Raw genomic sequence first — 19,282 nt, 5'->3', positions numbered from 1 at the left:
GATAGCAAAGATCAATAACACTAAAAGCTGGTTCTTTGAGAAGATAAACAAAATAGATAAACCATTAGCCAGACTCATCAAGAAGAAAAGGGAGAAGACTCAAATCAATAGAATTAGAAATGAAAAAGGAGAAGTAACAACAGACACTGCAGAAAAAAAAAGATCATGAGAGATTACTACAAGCAACTCTATGCCAATAAAATGGACAATCTGAAAGAAATGGACAAATTCTTAGAAATGCACAACTGTGAAGACGGAAACAGGAAGAAATAGAAAATATGAACAGACCAATCACAAGCACTGAAATTGAAACTGTGATTAAAAATCTTCAAACAAACAAAAGCCCAGGACCAGATGGCTTCACAGGCGAATTCTATCAAACATTTAGAGAAGAGATAACACCTATCGTTCTCAAACTCTTCCAAAATATAGCAGAGGGAGGAACACTCCCAAATTCATTTTATGAGGCCACCATCACCTTGATACCAAAACCAGACAAGGATGTCACAAAGAAAGAAAACTACAGGCCAATATCACTGATGAACATAGATACAAAAATCCTCAATAAAATACTAGCAAACAGAATCCAACAGCACATTAAAAGAATCATACACCATGATCAAGTGGGGTTTATTCCAGGAATGCAAGGATTCTTCAATATTTGTAAATCTATCAATGTGATAAACAATATTAACAAATTGAAGGAGAAAAACCTTATGATCATCTCAATAGATGCAGAGAAAGCTTTTGACAAAATTCAACACCAATTTATCATAAAAACCCTGCATAAGGTAGGCATAGAGGGAACTTTCCTCAACATAATAAAGGCCATATATGACAAACCCACAGCCAACATCATCCTCAATGGTGAAAAACTGAAAGCATTTCCAATAAGATCAGGAACAAGACAAGGTTGCACACTCTCACCACTCTTATTCAACATAGTTTTGGAAGTTTTAGCCACAGCAATCAGAGAAGAAAAGGAAATAAAAGGAATCCAAATCAGAAAAGAAGAAGTAAAGCTGTCACTGTTTGCAGATGACATGATACTATACATTGCAAATCCTAAAGATGCTACCAGAAAACTACTAGAGCTAAGCAATGAATTTGGTAAAGTAGCAGGATACAAAATTAATGCACAGAAATCTCTGGCATTCCTATACACTAATAATGAAAAATCTGAAAATGAAATCAAGAAAACACTCCCATTTACCACTGCAACAAAAAGAATAAAATATCTAGGAATAAACCTACCTAAGGAGACAAAAGACCTGTATGCAGAAAATTATAAGACACTGATGAAAGAAATTAAAAATGATACAAATAGATGGAGAGATATGCCATGTTCTTGGATTAGAAGAATCAACATTGTGAAAATAACTCTACTACCCAAAGCCATCTACAGATTCAGTGCAATCCCTACCAAACTGCCACTGGCATTTTTCACAGAACTAGAACAAAAAATTTCACAATTTGTATGGAAGCACAAAAGATCCAGAATAGCCAAAGCAATCTTGAGAACGAAAAACGGAGCTGGGGAAATCAGCCTCCCTGACTTCAGAGTATACTACAAAGCTACAGTAATCAAGGCAGTATGGTACTGGCACAAAAACAGAAAGATCAATGGAACAGGATAGAAAGCCCAGAGATAAACCCACGCACCTATGGTCACCTTATCTTTGATAAAGGAGGCAGGAATGTACACTGGAGAAAGGAAAGCCTCTTCAATACGTGGTGCTGGGAAAACTGGACATGTAGGTACATGTAAAAGTATGAGATTAGATCACTCCCTAACACCATACACAAAAATAAGCTCAAAATGGATTAAAGACCTAAATGTAAGGCCAGAAACTATCAAACTCTTAGAGGAAAACATAGGCAGAACACTCTATGACATAAATCACAGCAAGATCCTTTTTGACGCACCTCCTAGAGAAATGGAAATGAAAACAAAAATAAACAAATGGGACCTAATGAAACTTAAAAGCTTTTGCACAGCAAAGGAACCCATAAACAAGCCCAAAAGAGAACTCTCAGAATGGGAGACAATATTTGCAAATGAAGCAACTGACAAAGGATTAATCTCCAAAGTTTATATGCAGCTCAATAACAAAAAAACAAACAACCCAATCCAAAAATCGGGAGAAGACCTAAATAGACATTTCTGCAAAGACGATATACAGACTGCCAACAAACACATGAAAGAATGCTCAACATCATTAATCACTAGAGAAATGCAAATCAAAACTACAATGAGATGTCATCTCACACCAGTCAGAATGGCCATCATCAAAAAATCTAGAAACAATAAATGTTGGAGAGGGTGTTGAGAAAAGGGAACACTCTTGCACTGCTGGTGGGAATGTGAATTGGTTCAGCCACTATGGAGAACAGTATGGAGTTTCCTTAAAAAACTACGAATAGAACTACCATATTACCCAGCAATCCCACTACTGGGAATATACCCTGAGAAAACCATAATTCAAAAAGTGACATGTATCAAAATGTTCATTGAAGCTCTATTTACAATAGCCCGGAGATGGAAACAACCTAAGTGTCCATCATCAGATGAATGGATAAAGAAGATGTGGCACATATATTCAATGGAATATTACTAAGCCATAAAAAGAAACGAAATTGAGCTATTTGTAATGAGGTGGGTAGACCTAGAGTCTGTCATACAGAGTGAAGTAAGTCAGAAAAAAAAAGAGAAATACTGTATGCTAACACATATATATGGAATTTAAGAAAAAAAATATCATGAAGAACCTAGGGGTAAGACAGGAATAAAGACACAGACCTACTAGAGAACGGACTTGAGGATATGGGGAGGGGGAAGGGTGAGCTGTGACAAAGCAAGAGAGAGGCATGGACATATATACACTACTAAACGTAAGGTAGATAGCTAGTGGGAATCAGCCGCATAGCACAGGGAGATCAGCTCAGTGCTTTGTGACCGCCTGGAGGGGTGGGATAGGGAGGGTGTGAGGGAGGGAGACGCAAGAGGGAAGAGATATGGGAACGTATGTATATGTATAACTGATTCACTTTGTTATAAAGCAGAAACTAACACACAATTGTAAAGCAATTATACCCCAATAAAGATGTTAAAAAAAAGTACAGAGCTATCTTCCTGATGAATATATATGGATATAAAAATTCTCAGTAGAATATTACGAAAGCAAATCTAGAAATATATAAAAAGAATTATATACCATGACCAGTTGAGATTTATCTCAGGACTGCAAGGTGGGTTTAAAACATGAAAATCAGCTAATGTAATTCACCGTATTAATAGGATAAATGGGAAAATTGCACGATCATCTCAATAGATGTAGAAAAATCATTTATCAAGATCCCTCATCACCTACTGACATACAGCCCTACCCACAATTCAACTTCCCTCTCACACGAAGGCTATTACCTTTCATCTCTCCTACCTTCACAGCCTCACCCTGACTCATCTCCTCTGCACCCCTACTTATCTATCTCACCACCCCGACCCATCATCCTTCTCTCTCTCACCAGCCTTCCCTGGCCACTCATTTCCTTAACCCTGTTATGTTGTTCACAGCCCATTCCCATCACCAGCAATAATACTGTCCTCTTCCTGACTAATATCATCCATGATACACTTAGGTAGTGGCAATTTGATGTCCTGCTTCTTGAAGGCCTGTAGCAGTCTTAAACAACAGAAATTTATTTCTCATAGTTATAGAGGCTGGGAAGTCCAAGATCAAGTTGCCAGCATGATTACATTCTGATGAGGTCCCTTTTGCTGGTTCACAGCAAGCACCTTCTCACTGTGTCCTCATTTTCATCTGAAACTTCATCAGAATGGCTTTTATCATCCATATTTCTACCAACATTCTCTTCATGACCACTTAGGTATTCTCTAAGAAGATTGGGTGTCTCTATACAGCCCTCATCTTTTCCTTCTGGGCAATTCAGTAGAATTGCCTTTGAACGTCTGTTCACAGCAATGCAGGCTTTTTCTGGCATGCACCTCCAAACTCTACTCATCTCCCAGTTCCAAAGCTGCTTCCACATTTTTAGGTATTTGTAACGTCAGCACCCCTATTTCTCAATTTTCTGTCTTAGTCCATTTGGGCTGCTATGGTAAAATACCACAGACTGGGTGGCTTATAAACAACAGAGTTTTATTTCTCACAGTTCTGGAGGCTGGAAGTCCAAGGTCAGGGTGCCAACATAGTCAGATTTTGGTGAAAGCCTTCTTCCAGGTTGCAGACTTCTGACTTCTTACTGTAACCTCACATGGCTGAAGGGGTTAGGGAGCTTTGCAGGGTCTCTTTTATAAGGGCACTAATTCCATTCATGAAGGCTCCACCCTCATAACTTAATCACCTCCCCAATACCATCAAATACCAAAACCTTTGGGGGTTAGGATTTTAACATGTAAATTTGGGGGAGACACAAAAAATCAGACTACAACAATAACCTTAAATAAAATATAGTGTTTGTCTCAATTATATAGAGTCATCTATAAATAATACTCAGACGAAATATGCTAAAAGTTAATTGGTTATCTCTGGCTGGTGGGATTGTGAGTGATTTTCCTCCTGCTTTATACTTTTCTGTACTTTTAACTTTTCTACAGCAGGCAACTTGTATATTGGAGTGGGGAGGAGGTCAACAAAATAATTTGGAAAAAGGTAATAAAAGAAGTCAGAAGGGTGATGGGGGTTTGTAAAAGCAGAGCTCACTGAAGACAGATTCCAACAAACTGCCTGGTGGAAAGGGTGGGGACAATGGGAGAAGATCCCAAAGTGAGCTGGGGAAAGCCTTCACTTCTTGTCGTGTTCACCGTGCTGGGACCAGGAGGAACAAAGACACATGAAGATCATAGATGAGACCACGGCCCAGCTACAAGACCTGAAGAATCAGCACCTGGCCAGGAAGTCAGAGGTGAATGACAAGAACCACGAAATGGAGGAGATTCGTAAGAAACTGGGGGGTGCCAACAAGTGAGTGGGTTCAGGCCTCGGCTTGGAAGTACGTAGTATTGGCAGCTTGCTGGACTTGGGTCTCACCTATCTCTCTGGTTCATTTTAGGGAAATGACCCATTTACAGAAGGAGGTAACAGCCATTGAGACCAAGCTTGAACAGAAACGCAGTGACCACCACAACCTGCTACAGGCCTGCAAGATGCACTGTCTAAGGGCACCATGGACGATATTAGTCAGGAAGAGGTGAGTATTATTGCTGGTGGTGGGTGTGGGCTGTGAACAACATAACCAGGAATGGGGGATGAAGGTGGCTAGGGAGGGAAGGTGAGAGAGAGAGAGAAAAGGATGGTGGGTGCAGGTGATGAGAGACAAAAGGACGGATGCAGGGGAGATGAGGCAGGGTGAGGCTGTGAAGGCAGGTGAGGTGAAAGGTAATAGCCTTGGTGTGAGAGGGCAGTTGTTGGGGGATAGGGCTGTAGAGTATTTTTCCCCCAAGAGGACATCTGGCAATGTCTGAAGTCCCCGTTTCTTTGTCACAACTGGGGTAGGGGTCACTACCAGCATCTAGTGGGTAGGTATGAGGCATGCTGCTAAACCTCCTATAGTGCACAAGATGGTAAAACATGGCCCCAAACGTTGATAGTGCCAAGATTTGGAAACTGTTTTAGAGATACATAGTGGAGTATTTGTGGTTGAAATGATATATCTAGGCTTTGCTTTAAAACAATTTGAGTATAGGAAGAGGTAATGAGAGAATGTTAGCTATGAGTTGATAAATATTTTTTCTAGCTTCATTAAGATATAATTGACATATAAAATGGTGTAAGTTTTAGGTGTACAATGTGATGTACAATGTGATTTCACATGTATATATTGTGAAATGTTTACCACAATAAGGATAGGTAACACATCCTTTACCTCACATAATTGCCATTTTACTGTTGTTACGGTGAGAACATAAAAGCTCTACCCTCATAACAACTTTCAAGTATACAGTACAGTATTGCTAACTATAGTTACATTAAGTCCCCCAAACTTATTCATCTTATAATGGAAAGTTTGTACCCATTGACCAAAATCTCCCAATTTCCCTCAACCTTCAGCCCCTGGAAACCTCCCTGCTACTCTTTGTTTCTATAAATTCAATGTTTTTAGATTCCACATATAAATGAGATCATACAGTTTCTGTGTTTCTCTGACTTATTTCATTTAGTGTAATGCCCTCAAAGTCCATCCACATTGTCGCAAATGGCAGAATTGGCTTCTTTTTACGACTAAATATTATTCCATTATATATATACCACATTTTCTTTATCTATTTATCCAATGATGGAAAAGTTTCCATGTCTTGGCTATTGTGAATAATGCTTCAATAAACATGGGAGCGCAGATATCTCTTCAAGATTGTGATTTCATTTCCTTTGAATACATATCCAGAAGGGGAATTGCTGGATCATATGGTAGTCCGAATTTTAATTTTTTGAGGAAACTCCATATCGTTTCCGATAGTCATTGTACCAGTTTACATTCCCACCAACAATGACCAAGGGTTCCTTTTTCTCCACATCCTCCACAACACTTTTCTTTTGTCTTTTTGATAATCGTCAATTTAAAAGCAGTGAGATGATATCTAATTATGGTTTTGATTTGCATTTCCTTGATGATTAGTGAGGTTGAGCATCTTTTTATGTACATATTAGTCATTTGTATGTCTTCTTTGGAAAAAATGTCTATTAAGTTTCCCCTGCCCATTAAAAAAATCCAATTATTTGGGGGTTTTGGGTTATTAAGTTGTATGTGTTTTTTATATATTTTGGATATTAAACCCTTATCAGATAGATGGTTTGCAAATATTTTCTCGCATTCCATAGATTACCTTTTCATTTTGCTGATTGTTTTTTTCTGCGCACAGCCTTTTACGTTGATTTAGTCTCACCTGTTTATTTTTGCTTTTTCTGCCTTTTCTGTTGTGTCATATCCAAAAAATCATTGCCAAGGTCAATGTTAAGGAGCTCTTTCCTCATGCTTTCCTCTAGGAGTTTTACAGTTTCAGGTCTGATGTTTAAGTCTTTAATCCATTTCAAGTTTATTTTTCGGTAGTGTTAGATAAGGGTCCAATCTCATTCCTTTGCATGTGAATATCTGGTTTCCCCAGCACTATTTATTAAAAAGAATAACAAATGTTGGAGAGGGTGTGGAGAAAAGGTAACCCTCTTACACTATTGGTGGGAATGTAAATTGGTTCAGCGACTATGGAAAACAGTATGGAGGTTCCTCAGAAAACTAAAATTGACTTGCGATATGATCCAACAATCCCACTCATAGGCATATACCCAGACAAAACTATAATTTGAAAAGATACATGTACTATGTTCATAGCAGTACTATTTACAAGCCAAGACATGGAAACAACCTAAGTGTCCATCAATAGATGAATGGATAAAGATGTATTTTATATATATATATAAAATATTCCATTATATATATTATGTAGTTAATTTAATATACATAATTATAATAATTATTATTAATATAAAAATAATATAAATATTATAATATAATATATAATAAATCATATATAACATAATGTATATTAATATTGCTATATATTAATATATATGATTTATATAACATATATGTAGTATAATATATTATATATTATAATACAAAATTATTATAATATAATATATAAATTATAATATAATATATAAATTATAATATAATATATATAATATTTTATTATAATGTATGTATAATATAATACCATATAATATATAATTTATTATATATAATATAAGATTTATTGAATATGATATAATATTTAATTTAATTTATTTATTTCTTTATTTTATATAATATTAAAATATAATTTATAATATACTATACTATCATATAATATAGTAAATAATAAATCATATATAAATAGAATATTATTAATATATAATATATTATATATTATAATATAAAAATTATATTAATATATTAAAATAATATATAATATATATACGTATATATATGCCTGAGTCACTTTGCTGTGCAGAAGAAATTAATAGAACACTGTAAATCAACTATAATTCAATAAAATTAAAAAGAGAGAGAGACTATCATTTCACTATTCAGTTTTCTTGGCGCTCTTGTCAAATATTAGTTGACCATATATTGCTGAATTTATTTCTGTGCTCTGAATTCTGTTCCATTGGTTTAGGTGTCTGTCTTTATGCCAGTACCATACTGTTTTGATTACTATAGCTTTGTAATAAAGTTTGAAATCAGGGGTTGTGATGTATCCAGCTTTGCTCTTCTTTCTCAGAACTGCTTTCAACTAGTTGGGGTCTTTTGTGGTTCCATATGAATTTGAGGACTGTTTTTGCTCTTTCTCGAAAATAGCCCTTGGAATTTTATAAAATATTTATTTTTTTATTTTTATATTTTTTATTTTTTTGCGGTACATGGGCCTCTCACTGCTGTGGCCTCTCCTGTTATGGAGCACAGGCTCCGGACGCGCAGGCTCAGTGGCCATGGCTCATGGGCCCAGCCGCTCCGCGCATGTGGGATCTTTCCAGACTGGGGCACGAGCCCGTATCCCCTGCATCAGCAGGCGGACTCTCAACCACTGCGCCACCAGGGAAGCCCTATTTTATTTTTTTTAATTTTTGGCTGCATCAGGTCTTAGTTGTGGCCTGAGGAATCTTTGTTGCAGCATGCAGGCTTCTCTCTAGTTGTGGTGTGTGAGTTTTCTCACTCTAGTTGTGGTTTGTGGGCTCCAGAGCAAGTGGGCTCTGTAGTTCACGGCAAGCAGGCTCTCCAGTTGAGGCATGCAGGCTCAGTAGTTGTGGCACATAGGCTTAATTACCCCATGGCATGTGGGATCTTAGTTCCCCGACCAGGTGTCAAACCTGCGTCCCCTGCATTGGAAGGCGGATTCTTTACCACTGGACCACTGGGGAAGTCCAAGCCCTTGGAATGTTGATCAGGATTTCTTTCAATCTATAGATGGCTTTGGGTAGAATGGACATTTTAACAATATTAATTCTTCCAATGTGTGAACACAGGCTCTCTTTCCATTTATTTGTGTCCTCTTCAATTTCTTTTATCAGGGTCTTGTAGTTTTCACTATATACATCTATCATTTCCCTTGTTAAATTTACTAGTAATTATATATTTTTGGATATTATTGTGCATGTGATTTTTATCTTTATTTCTTTTTGAGATAGTTCATTGTTTTATTTATTTATTTATTTGTACAATCTTGTTACTAGTACAAAGTCTATGTAATTTACTTATTTATTTATTATTCTTTATTGGAGTATAATTGCTTTACAATGGTGTGTTAGTTTCTGCTTTATAACAAAGTGAATCAGTTATACATATACATACATTCCCATATCTCTTTCCCTCTTGCATCTCCCTCCCTTGCACCCTCCCTATCCCAACCCTCCAGGCAGTCACAAAGCACCGAGCTGATCGCCCAGTGCTATGCGGCTGCTTCCCACTAGCTATCTACCTTACGTTTGGTAGTGTATATGTGTCCATGCCTCTCTCTTGCTTTGTCACAGTTTAGCCTTCCCCCTAGCAATATCCTCAAGTCCATTCTCTAGTAGGTCTGTGTCTTTATTCCTGTCTTAGCCCTAGGTTCTTCATGATATTTATTTTTTCTTAAATTCCATATATATGTGTTAGCATACGGTATTTGTCTTTCTCTTTCTGACTTACTTCACTCTGTATGACAGACTTTAGGTCTACCCACCTCATTACAAATAGCTCAATTTCATTTCTTTTTATGGCTGAGTAATATTCCATTGTATATATGTGCCACATCTTCTTTGTCCATTCATCCAGTGATGGACACTTAGGTTGTTTCCGTCTCTGGGCTATTGTAAATAGAGCTGCAATGAACACTTTGGTACATGACTCTTTTTGAATTTTGGTTTTCTCAGGGTATATGCCCAGTAGTGGGATTCCTGGGTAATATGGTAGTTCTGTTTGTAGTTTTTTAAGGAACCTCCATATTGTTCTCCATAGTGGCTGAACCAATTCACATTCCCACAAGCAGTGCAAGAGTGTTCCCTTTTCTCCACACGCTCTCCAGCATTTATTGTTTCTAGATTTTTTGATGATGGCCATTCTGACTGGTGTGAGATGACATCTCATTGTAGTTTTGATTTGCATTTCTCTAAGGATTAATGATGTTGAGCATTCTTTCATGTGTTTCTTGGCAGTCTCTATATCTCCTTTGGAAAAATGTCTTCTGCCAATTTTTGCATAGGGTGGTTTGTTTTTTTGTTATTGAGCTGCATATAAATTTTGGAGATTAATCCTTTGTCAGTTGCTTCATTTGCAAATATTGTCTCCCATTCTGAGGGTTGTCTTTCGGTCTTGTTTATGGGTTCCTTTGCTGTGAAAAAGCTTTGAAGTTTCATTAGGTCCCATTTGTTTATTTTTTTAATTTCCATTTCTCTAGGAGGTGGGTCAAAAAGGATCTTGCTGTGATTTATGTCATAGATTGTTCTGCCTATGTTTTCCTCTAAGAGTTTGATAGTTTCTGGCCTTACATTTAGATCCTTAATCCATTTTGAGCTTATTTTTGTGTATGCTGTTAGGCAGTGATCTAATCTCATACTTTTACATGTACCTGTCCAGTTTTCCCAGCACCACTTATTGAAGAGGCTGTCCTTTCTCCACTGTACATTCCTGCATCCTTTATCAAAGATAAGGTGACCGTATGTGCGTGGGTTTATCTCTGGGCTTTCTATCCTGTTCCATTGATCTATCTTTCTGTTTTTGTGCCAACACCATACTGTCTTGATTACTGTAGCTTTGTAGTATACTCTGAAGTCAGGGAGCCTGATTCCTCCAGCACCGTTTTTCGTTCTCAAGATTGCTTTGGCTATTCGGGATCTTTTGTGTTTCCATACAAATTGTGAAATTTTTTGTTCTAGTTCTGTGAAAAATGCCAGTGGTCGTTTGATAGGGATTCCATTGATTCTGTAGATTGCTTTGGGTAGTAGAATCATTTTCACAATGTTGATTATTCCAATCCAAGAACATGGCATATTTCTCCATCTATTTGTATCATTTTTAATTTCTTTCATCAGTGCCTCATAATTTTCTGTATACAGGTCTTTTGTCTCCTTAGGTAGGTTCATTCTTGGATATTTGATTCCTTCTGTTGCAATGGTAAATGGGAGTGTTTTCTTGATTTCACTTTCAGATATTTCATCACTAGTGTATAGGAATGCCAGGGATTTCTGTGCATTAATTTTGTATGCTGCAACTTTACCAAATTCATTGATTAGCTCTAGTAGTTTTCTGGTAGCATCTTTAGGATTCTCTATGTATAGTATCATGTCATCTGCAAACAGTGACACCTTACTCCTTCTATTCCACTTTGTATTCCTTTTATTTCCTTTTCTTCTCTGATTGCTGTGGCTAAAGCTCCCAAAACTATGTTGAATAAGAGTGGTGAGAGTGGGCAACCTTGTCTTGTTCCTGATCTTAGTGGATATGCTTTCAGTTTTTCACCATTGAGGATGATGTTGGCTGTGGGTTTGTCATATATGGCCTTTATTATGTTGAGGAACGTTCCCTCTATGCCTACCTTCTGCAGGGTTTTTATCATAAATGGGTGTTGAATTTTGTCAAAAGCTTTCTCTGCATCTATTGAGATGATCATATGGTTTTTCTCCTTCAATTTGTTAATATCGTTTTTCACATTGATTGATTTGCGTATATTGAAGAATCCTTGCATTCCTGTAATAAACCCCACTTGATCATGGTGTATGATTCTTTTAATGTGCTGTTGGATTCTGTTTGCTAGTACTTTATTGAGGATTTTTGCATCTATGTTCATCAGTGTTATTGGCCTGTAGTTTTGTTTCTTTGTGACATCCTTGTCTGGTTTTGGTATCAAGGTGATGGTGGCCTCATAGAATGAGTTTGGGAGTGTTCTTCCCTCTGCTATATGTTGGAAGAGTTTGAGAAGGATAGGTGTTAGCTCTTCTCTAAATGTTTGATAGAATTCACATGTGAAGCCAACTGGTCCTGGGCTTTGGTTTGTTGGAAGAATTTTAATCACAGTTTCAATTTCAGTGCTTGTGATTGGTCTGTTCATATTTTCTATTTCTTCCTGATTCAGTCTTGGCAGGTTGTGCATTTCTAAGAATTTGTCCATTTCTTCCAGGTTGTCCATTTTATTGGCATAGCGTTGCTTGTAGTAATCTCTCATGATCTTTTGTATTTCTGCAGTGTCAGTTGTTACTTCTCCTTTTTCATTTCTAATTCTATTGATTTGAGTCTTCTCCCTTGTTTTCTTGATGAGTCTGGCTAATGGTTTATCTATTTTGTTTATCTTCTCAAAGAACCAGGTTTTAGTTTTATTGATCTTTGCTATCATTTCCTTCGTTTGTTTTTCATGTATTTCTGATCTGATTTTCATGATTTCTTTCCTTCTGCTAACTTTGGGGATTTTTTATTCTTCTTTCTCTTATTGGTGTAGGTGCAAGTTTAGGTTGTTTATTCGAGATGTTTCCTGTTTCTTAATGTAGGATTATATTGCTATAAGCTTCCCTCTTTGAACTGCTTTTGCTGCATCCCATAAGTTTTGGGTCGTCCTGTCTCCATTGTCATTTGTTTCTAGGTATTTTTTAATTTCCTCTTTGATTTCTCCAGTGATCACTTCGGTACTCAGTAGTGTATTGTTTAGCCTCCATGTGTTTGTATTTCTAACAGATGTTTTCCTGTAATTGATATCTAGTCTCAGAGCATTGTGGTTGGAAAACATATTTGATACAATTTCAATTTTCTTAAATTTACCAAGGCTTGATTTGTGACCCAAGATATGATCTATCCTGGAGAGTGTTCCATGAGCACTTGAGAAAAATGTGTATTCTCTTGTTTTTGGATGGAATGTCCTATAAATATCAATTAAATCCATCTTGTTTAATGTATCATTTAAAGCTTGTGTTTCCTTATTTATTTTCATTTTGGGTGATCTGTCCATTGGTGAAAGTGGGTTGTTAAAGTCCCCTACTCTGAACGTGTTACTGTTGATTTCCCCTTTTATGGCTGTTAGTATTTGCCTTATGTATTGAGGTGCCCCTATGTTGAGTGCATAAATATTTACAATTGTTATATCTTCTTCTTGGATCGATCCCTTGATCATTATGTAGTGTTCTTCTTTGTCTCTTCTAATAGTCTTTATTTTATAGTCTATTTTGTCTGATATGAGAATTGTTACTCCAGCTTTCTTTAGGCTTCCACTTGCATGAAATATCTTTTTCCATCCCCTTTTTTCAGTCTGTATGTGTTTCTAGGTCTGAAGTTGGTCTCTTGTAGAGAACTAATATATGGTTCTTGTTTTTGCATCCATTCAGCCAATCTGTGTCTTTTGGTGGGAGCATTTAGTCCATTTACATTTAAGGTAATTTTCGACATGTATGTTCCTATTTCCATTTTTTTAATTGTTTTGGGTTCCTTACTGTAGGTCTTTTCCTTCTCTTGTCTTTCTTGCCTAGAGAAGTTCCTTTAGCAATTGTTGGAAAGCTGGTTTGGTGGTGCTGAACTCTCTCAGCTTTTGCTTGTCTCTAAAGGTTTTAATTTCTCCATCAAATCTGAATGAGATCCTTGCTGGGTAGAGTAATCTTGGTTGTAGGTTTTTCTCCTTCATCACTTTAAATATGTCACGCCAGTCCCTTCTGGCTTGCAGAGTTTCTGCTGAAAGATCAGCTGTTAACCTTATGGGGATTCCCTTGTGTGTTATTTGTTGTTTTTCCCTTGCTGCTTTTAATATGTTTTCTTTGTATTAATTTTTGACAGTTTGATTAATATGTGTCTTGGTGTATTTCTCCTTGGATTTATCCTGTATGGGACTCTCTGTGCTTCCTGGACTTGATTATTTCCTTTCCCATATTAGGGAGGTTTTCAACTATAATCTCTTCAAATATTTTCTCAGTCCCTTTCTTTTTCTCTTCTTCTTCTGGAACCCCTATAATTCGAATGTTGGTGCATTTAATGTTGGCCCAGAGGTCTCTGAGATTGTCCTCAGTTCTTTTCATTCTTTTTTCTTTATTCTGCTCTGCAGTAGTTATTTCCAGTATTTTTTCTGCCTGGTCACTTATGCGTTCTTCTGCCTCAGTTATTCTGCTATTGATCACATCTAGAGTACTTTTAATTTCATTTATTTTTTTGTTCATCATTGTTTGTTTCATGTTTAGTTCTTCTAGGTTCTTGTTAAATGTTTCTTGCATTTTGTCTATTCTATTTCCAAGATTTTGGATTATCTTTACTATCATTATTCTGAATTCTTTTTCAGGTAGACTGCCTATTTCCTCTTCATTTGTTAGGTCTGGTGGGTTTTTATCTTGCTCCTTCCTCTGCTGTGTGTTTTTCTGTCTTCTCATTTTGTTTATCTTACTGTGTTTGGGGTCTCCTTTTTGTAGGTTGCTTTTGGTGTCTTTCCCCAGTGGCTAAGTTTGGTTCAGTGGGTTGTGTAGGCTTCCTGGTGGAGGGTACTAGTGCCTGTGTTCTGGTGGATGAGGCTGGATCTTGTCTTTCTGAAGGGCTGGTCCACGTCTGGTGGTGTGGTTTGGTATGTCTGTGGACTTATTATGATTCTAGACAGCCTCTCTGCTAATGCGTGTGTTTGTGTTCCTGTGTTGCTAGTTGTTTGCCATAGGATGTCCAGCACTGTAGCTTGCTGGTCGTTTAGTGAAGCTGTGTCCTGGTGTTGAGATGGATATCTCTGGGAGATTTTCGCCGTTTGATATTATGTGGAGCTAGGAGGTCTCTTGTGGACCAGTGTCCTGAAGTTGGCTCTCCCACCTCAGAGGCACAGCACTGACTCCTGGCTGCAGCACCAAGAGCCTTTCATGCACACGGCTCAGAATAATAGGGAGAAAATGTAGAAGGAAAGAATTAGTAGAGGTAGAAAGAAAGAAAGAAAGAAACAGAAAGAAAGGAAGGAGGGAGGGAGGGAGAGAGGGAGGAAGGAAGGAAGGAAGGAGGGAAGGGAGGAAAAAAGAAAGAAGATAAAGTAAGATAAAATACAATAAAGTTATTAAAATAAAAAAAATAATTATTAAGAACAAAAAAAGAAAAAAATTAAAAAAAATAACGGACAGAAAAAACCCTAGGACAAGTGGTGGAAACAAAGCTATACAGACAAAATCTCTCACAGAAGCATACACACTCACAAAAAGAGGAAAAGGGGAAAAAATCATAAATCTTACTCTCAAAATCCACCTCCTCAATTTGGGAAGATTCATTGTCTATTCATGTATTCCACGGATGCAGGGTACATCAAGTTGATTGTGGAGCTTTAATCCGCTGCTTCTCAGTATGCTGGGAGAGATTTCCCTTTCTCTTCTTTGTTATCACAGCTCCCAGGGGCTCAGCTTTGGATTTGGCCCCGCCTCTGCGTGTAGGTCGCCGGAGGGCATCTGTTCTTTGCTCAGACAGGACGGGGTTAAAGCAGCCGCTGATTCGGGGGCTTTGGCTCACTCAGGTAGTGGGGAGGGAGGGGCACGGCGTGTGGGGCAAGCATGTGGCGGCAGAGGCCGGTGTGACGTTGCACCATCCTGAGGTGTGTCGTACGTTCTTCTGGGGAAGTTGTCCCTGGATCCCGGGACCCTGGCAGTGGCGGGCTGCACAGTCTCCCTGGAAGAGGGGTGTGGATAGTGACCTGTGCTTGCACACAAACTCCTTGGTGGCGGCAGCAGCAGCCTTAGCGTCTCCTGGCCGTCTCTGTGGTCCGCGCTTTTAGCCGCGGCTCGCGCCCGTCTCTTGAGTTACTTTAAGCAGCGCTCTTAATCTCCTCTCCTCACGCACCAGGAAACAAAGAGGGAAGAAAAAGTCTCTTGCCTCTTCGGCAGGTCCAGACTTTTCCCCGGACTCCCTCCCGGTTAACCATGGTGCACTAACCCCCTGCAGGCTGTGTTCACTCCGCCAACCCCAGTCCTCTCCCTGCTCTCTGACCGAAGCCGGAGCCTCAACTCCTGGCCCCACCCACCCCGGCGGGTGAGCAGACAAGCCTCACGGGCTGCTGAGTGCCGGTCGGCCCTGATCCTCTGTGCGGGAATCTCTCCGCTTTGCCCTCCGCACCCCTGTTGCTGTGCTCTCCTCCACGGCTCTGAAGCTTTCTCCCTCCACCTCCTGCAGTCTCCGCCTGTGAAGGGGCTTCCTAGTGTGTGAAAACCTTTCCTCCTTCACAGCTCCCTCCCACTGGTGCAGGTCATGTCCCTATCCTTTTGTCTCTGTTTTTTCTTTATTCTTTTGCCCTACCCAGGTACGTGGGGACTTCCTTTTTTTTTGGGAGGTCTGAGGTGTTCTGCCAGTGCTCAGTAGGTGTTCTGTAGGAGTTGTTCCACGTGTAGATGTATTTCCGGTGTATCTGTGAGGAGGAAGGTGATCTCCACATCTTACTCTTCTGCCATCTTCCCGGAAACCCTCAGTTCATTGTGAGTATATGGAAATGTGACTGCTTTTTGTAAGTTGATTTTGTATCCTGCAACTTCACTGAATTCATTTATTAATTCTAACAGTTTTTTTAATGAAGTCTTTAGAGTTGTTCTCTATATAAGATCATTTCATCTACAAACAGAGATATTTTACTTTTGTGGTTTGGATATATTTATTTCTTTTTCTTGCCTAATTTCTCTGGCTAGGACTTCCAGCACTATATTGAATACCAGTTATTAGAGTTGACATTCTTAGACATTCTTATCTTGTTCCTGATCATAGCAGCCAACCTTTCACCATTGAGTATGATGTTAGCTGTGAGTTTTTCATATATGGCCTTTATTATATTGAAGTACAATCCTTTCATACTCAATTTATTGAGAATTTTTGTAATGAAATGGTGTTGAAATTTGTTAAGTATTTTTTCTATGTCTTTTGTGATGATCATATAATTTTTACTTTTCATTATATTAATGTGGTGTATCACATTTATTGATTTGCACCATTCTTGCATGCCAGGGTTAGTCTCACTTAATCATGTTGTATAATCTTTTTAATATGCTGTTGAATTTCGTTTGTTAATATTTTGTTAAGGATTTTTGTATCTATATTTATCAGGGATATTGATCTGTAGTTTTCTTTTCTTGTAGTATCCTTATTTGGCTTTGGTGTCAGGGTAATACTGGCCTTTTAAAATGAGATTCCCTCCTCTTCAATTTTTTGGAAGTGTTCGAGAAGGATTGGTGTTGATTCTTCTCTAAATCTCTATAGAATTCACCAGTTAAACTATCTAGTTTTGGACTGATTCAATTTTGTTACTCATTATTTTTCTGTTCAAAATTTCTATTCATGTTTCAATCTCTGTAGATTATATGTTTCCAGGAATTTATCCATTTATTCTAGGTTGTCTAATTCATTGGTGTAAAATTGTTCATAGTAGTCTCTTCTGATCTTTTGTATTTCTGTGGTGTCAGTTTTAATACCTTCTTCTTCATTTCTTGTTTTATTTATTTGAGACTTGTCTCTTATTTCCTTATTTCATCTAGCTGAAAGTTTGTCATTTTTTTTCCAAAAAACCAGCTCTTAGTTTTGTTGATCTTTGCTATACTTTTTCTAGTCTCCATTTCATTTATTTCACTGTGATTTTGTTATTTCCTCCCTTCAGCCAACTTTGCACTTAGTTTGTTCTTTTGCTACACTTTCGAGCTGTAAAGTTATGTTTATTTGTGACTTTTTTTCTTAATGTAGACATTTATCACTATAAAATTTCCCCTTAGAACAGCCTTTTCTGCATCCCATAAGGTTTGGTAAATTGTGTTTCCATTTTCATTTGTCTCAAGATATTGTTTGATTTCCTTTTTGATTTCTGCTTTAACCCATTGAGTGTTCAGTAATGTGTTGTTTGATTTCCACACATTTGTGAAAGTTCCAGTTTTCCTTCTGCTATTGCTTTCTACTTTCATACCACTGTGGTCAGAAAAGTATTATGTCAATCCTCTTACATTTTCTAAGGTATGTTTTGGGACCTAATATATGATATATCCTGGAGAATGTTCCATGTGCGTTTAAGAAGAACATGTGTTCTTCTGCTGTTGGGTGGAAAGCTCTGTATATGTCCGTTAGGTTCATTTGGTCTAAGATATAGTTCAAGCCAAGGTTTCCTCATTGGTTTTCTCTCTGGATGATCTATCCATTGTTGAATGTGGGATGTTGTAGTCCCTTAATATTATTGTATTGTTATCTATTTCTCCCTTCAGACATGTTAATATTTGCTTAATATATTTAAGTATTCTGATGTTGGGTGCAGATATATTTACAATTATTATATCCTTTTGATGAACTGACCAATTTATCATTATACAATGACTTTCTGTGTCTACATTTGTTTTTTACTTAAAGTCTATTTGTCTTGTATAACTATCCCCTCTCTCTTTTGGTTTCTAGATACATGAAATTTCTTTTTTAAAAAATTTTTATTTATTTTTTAACACCTTTATTGGAGTATAATTGCTTTACAATGGTGTGTTAATTTCTGCTTTATAACAAAGTGAATCAGCTATAAGCATACATACATCCCCATATCTCATCCTTCTTGAGTCTCCCTCCCACCCTCCCTATCTCACTCCTCTAGGGGGTCACAAAGAACTGAGCTGATCTCCCTGTGCTATGAAGCTGCTTCCCACCAGCTATCTATTTTACATTTGGTAGTATATATAAGTCCATGCCACTCTCTCACTTTGTCCCAGCTTACCCTTCCCCCTCCCGGTGTCCTCAAGCCCATTCTCTATGCCTGTGTCTTTATTCCTGTCCTGCCCCTATGTTCTTCAGAACCTTCTTTTTTTTTCTTTCTTAGATTCCATATATATGTGTTAGCATAAGGTATTTCTTTTTCTCTTTCTGACTTACTTCACTCTGCATGACAGACCCTAGGTCCATCCACTTCACTACAAATAACTCAATTTTGTTTCTTTTTATGGCTGAGGAATATTCCATTGTTTATATGTGCCACATCTTCCTTATCCATTCATCTATCGATGGACACTTAGGTTGCTTCCATGACCTGGCTATTGTAAATATAGCTGCAGTGAACATTGTGGTACATGCCTATTTTTGAATTACGGTTTTCTCAGGGTGTATGTCCAGTAGTGGGATTGCTGGGTCGTATGATAGTTCTATTTTTAGCTTTTAAGGAACTGCGATACTGTTCTCCATAGTGGCTGTATCAATTTACATTCCCACCAACAGTGCAAGAGGGTTCCCTTTTCTCCATACCCTCTCCAGCATTTATTGTTTGTAGATTTTTTGATGATGGCCATTTTGACTGGTGTGAGCTGATGCCTCATTGTACTTTTTTTTTTTT

General features: G+C 37.7%; 1 protein-coding gene across 1 annotated transcript; it reads left to right on the top strand.

The window, feature by feature from the left end:
* Positions 1–4,543: 4,543 nt before the first annotated feature.
* On the top strand, positions 4,544–5,407 carry SMC1A (structural maintenance of chromosomes 1A). The gene is made up of 2 exons (XM_027096748.1): positions 4,544–4,985; positions 5,074–5,407. Exons 1-2 carry the CDS (start codon positions 4,855–4,857, stop codon positions 5,213–5,215), a joined length of 273 nt encoding a protein of 90 aa, XP_026952549.1. The 5' UTR covers positions 4,544–4,854; the 3' UTR covers positions 5,216–5,407.
* The last annotated feature ends 13,875 nt before the right edge of the window (positions 5,408–19,282 follow it).

The sequence above is a fragment of the Aethalodelphis obliquidens genome, unplaced genomic scaffold (genome assembly GCF_003676395.1).
Source record: "Aethalodelphis obliquidens isolate GAN/ISIS:26980383/991018 unplaced genomic scaffold, ASM367639v1 scaffold108, whole genome shotgun sequence".
NCBI lineage: Eukaryota > Metazoa > Chordata > Mammalia > Artiodactyla > Delphinidae > Aethalodelphis > Aethalodelphis obliquidens.
This window is presented reverse-complemented; position numbering and strand designations above follow the sequence as displayed.

Bases quoted from the DNA above. Each gene is read 5' to 3' on its own strand.
- SMC1A (XM_027096748.1), top strand. From the start codon at position 4,855: ATGAAGATCATAGATGAGACCACGGCCCAGCTACAAGACCTGAAGAAT. The intron at 4,986-5,073 runs GTGAGTGGGTTC...GGTTCATTTTAG, and splicing joins AAACTGGGGGGTGCCAACAA to GGAAATGACCCATTTACAGA.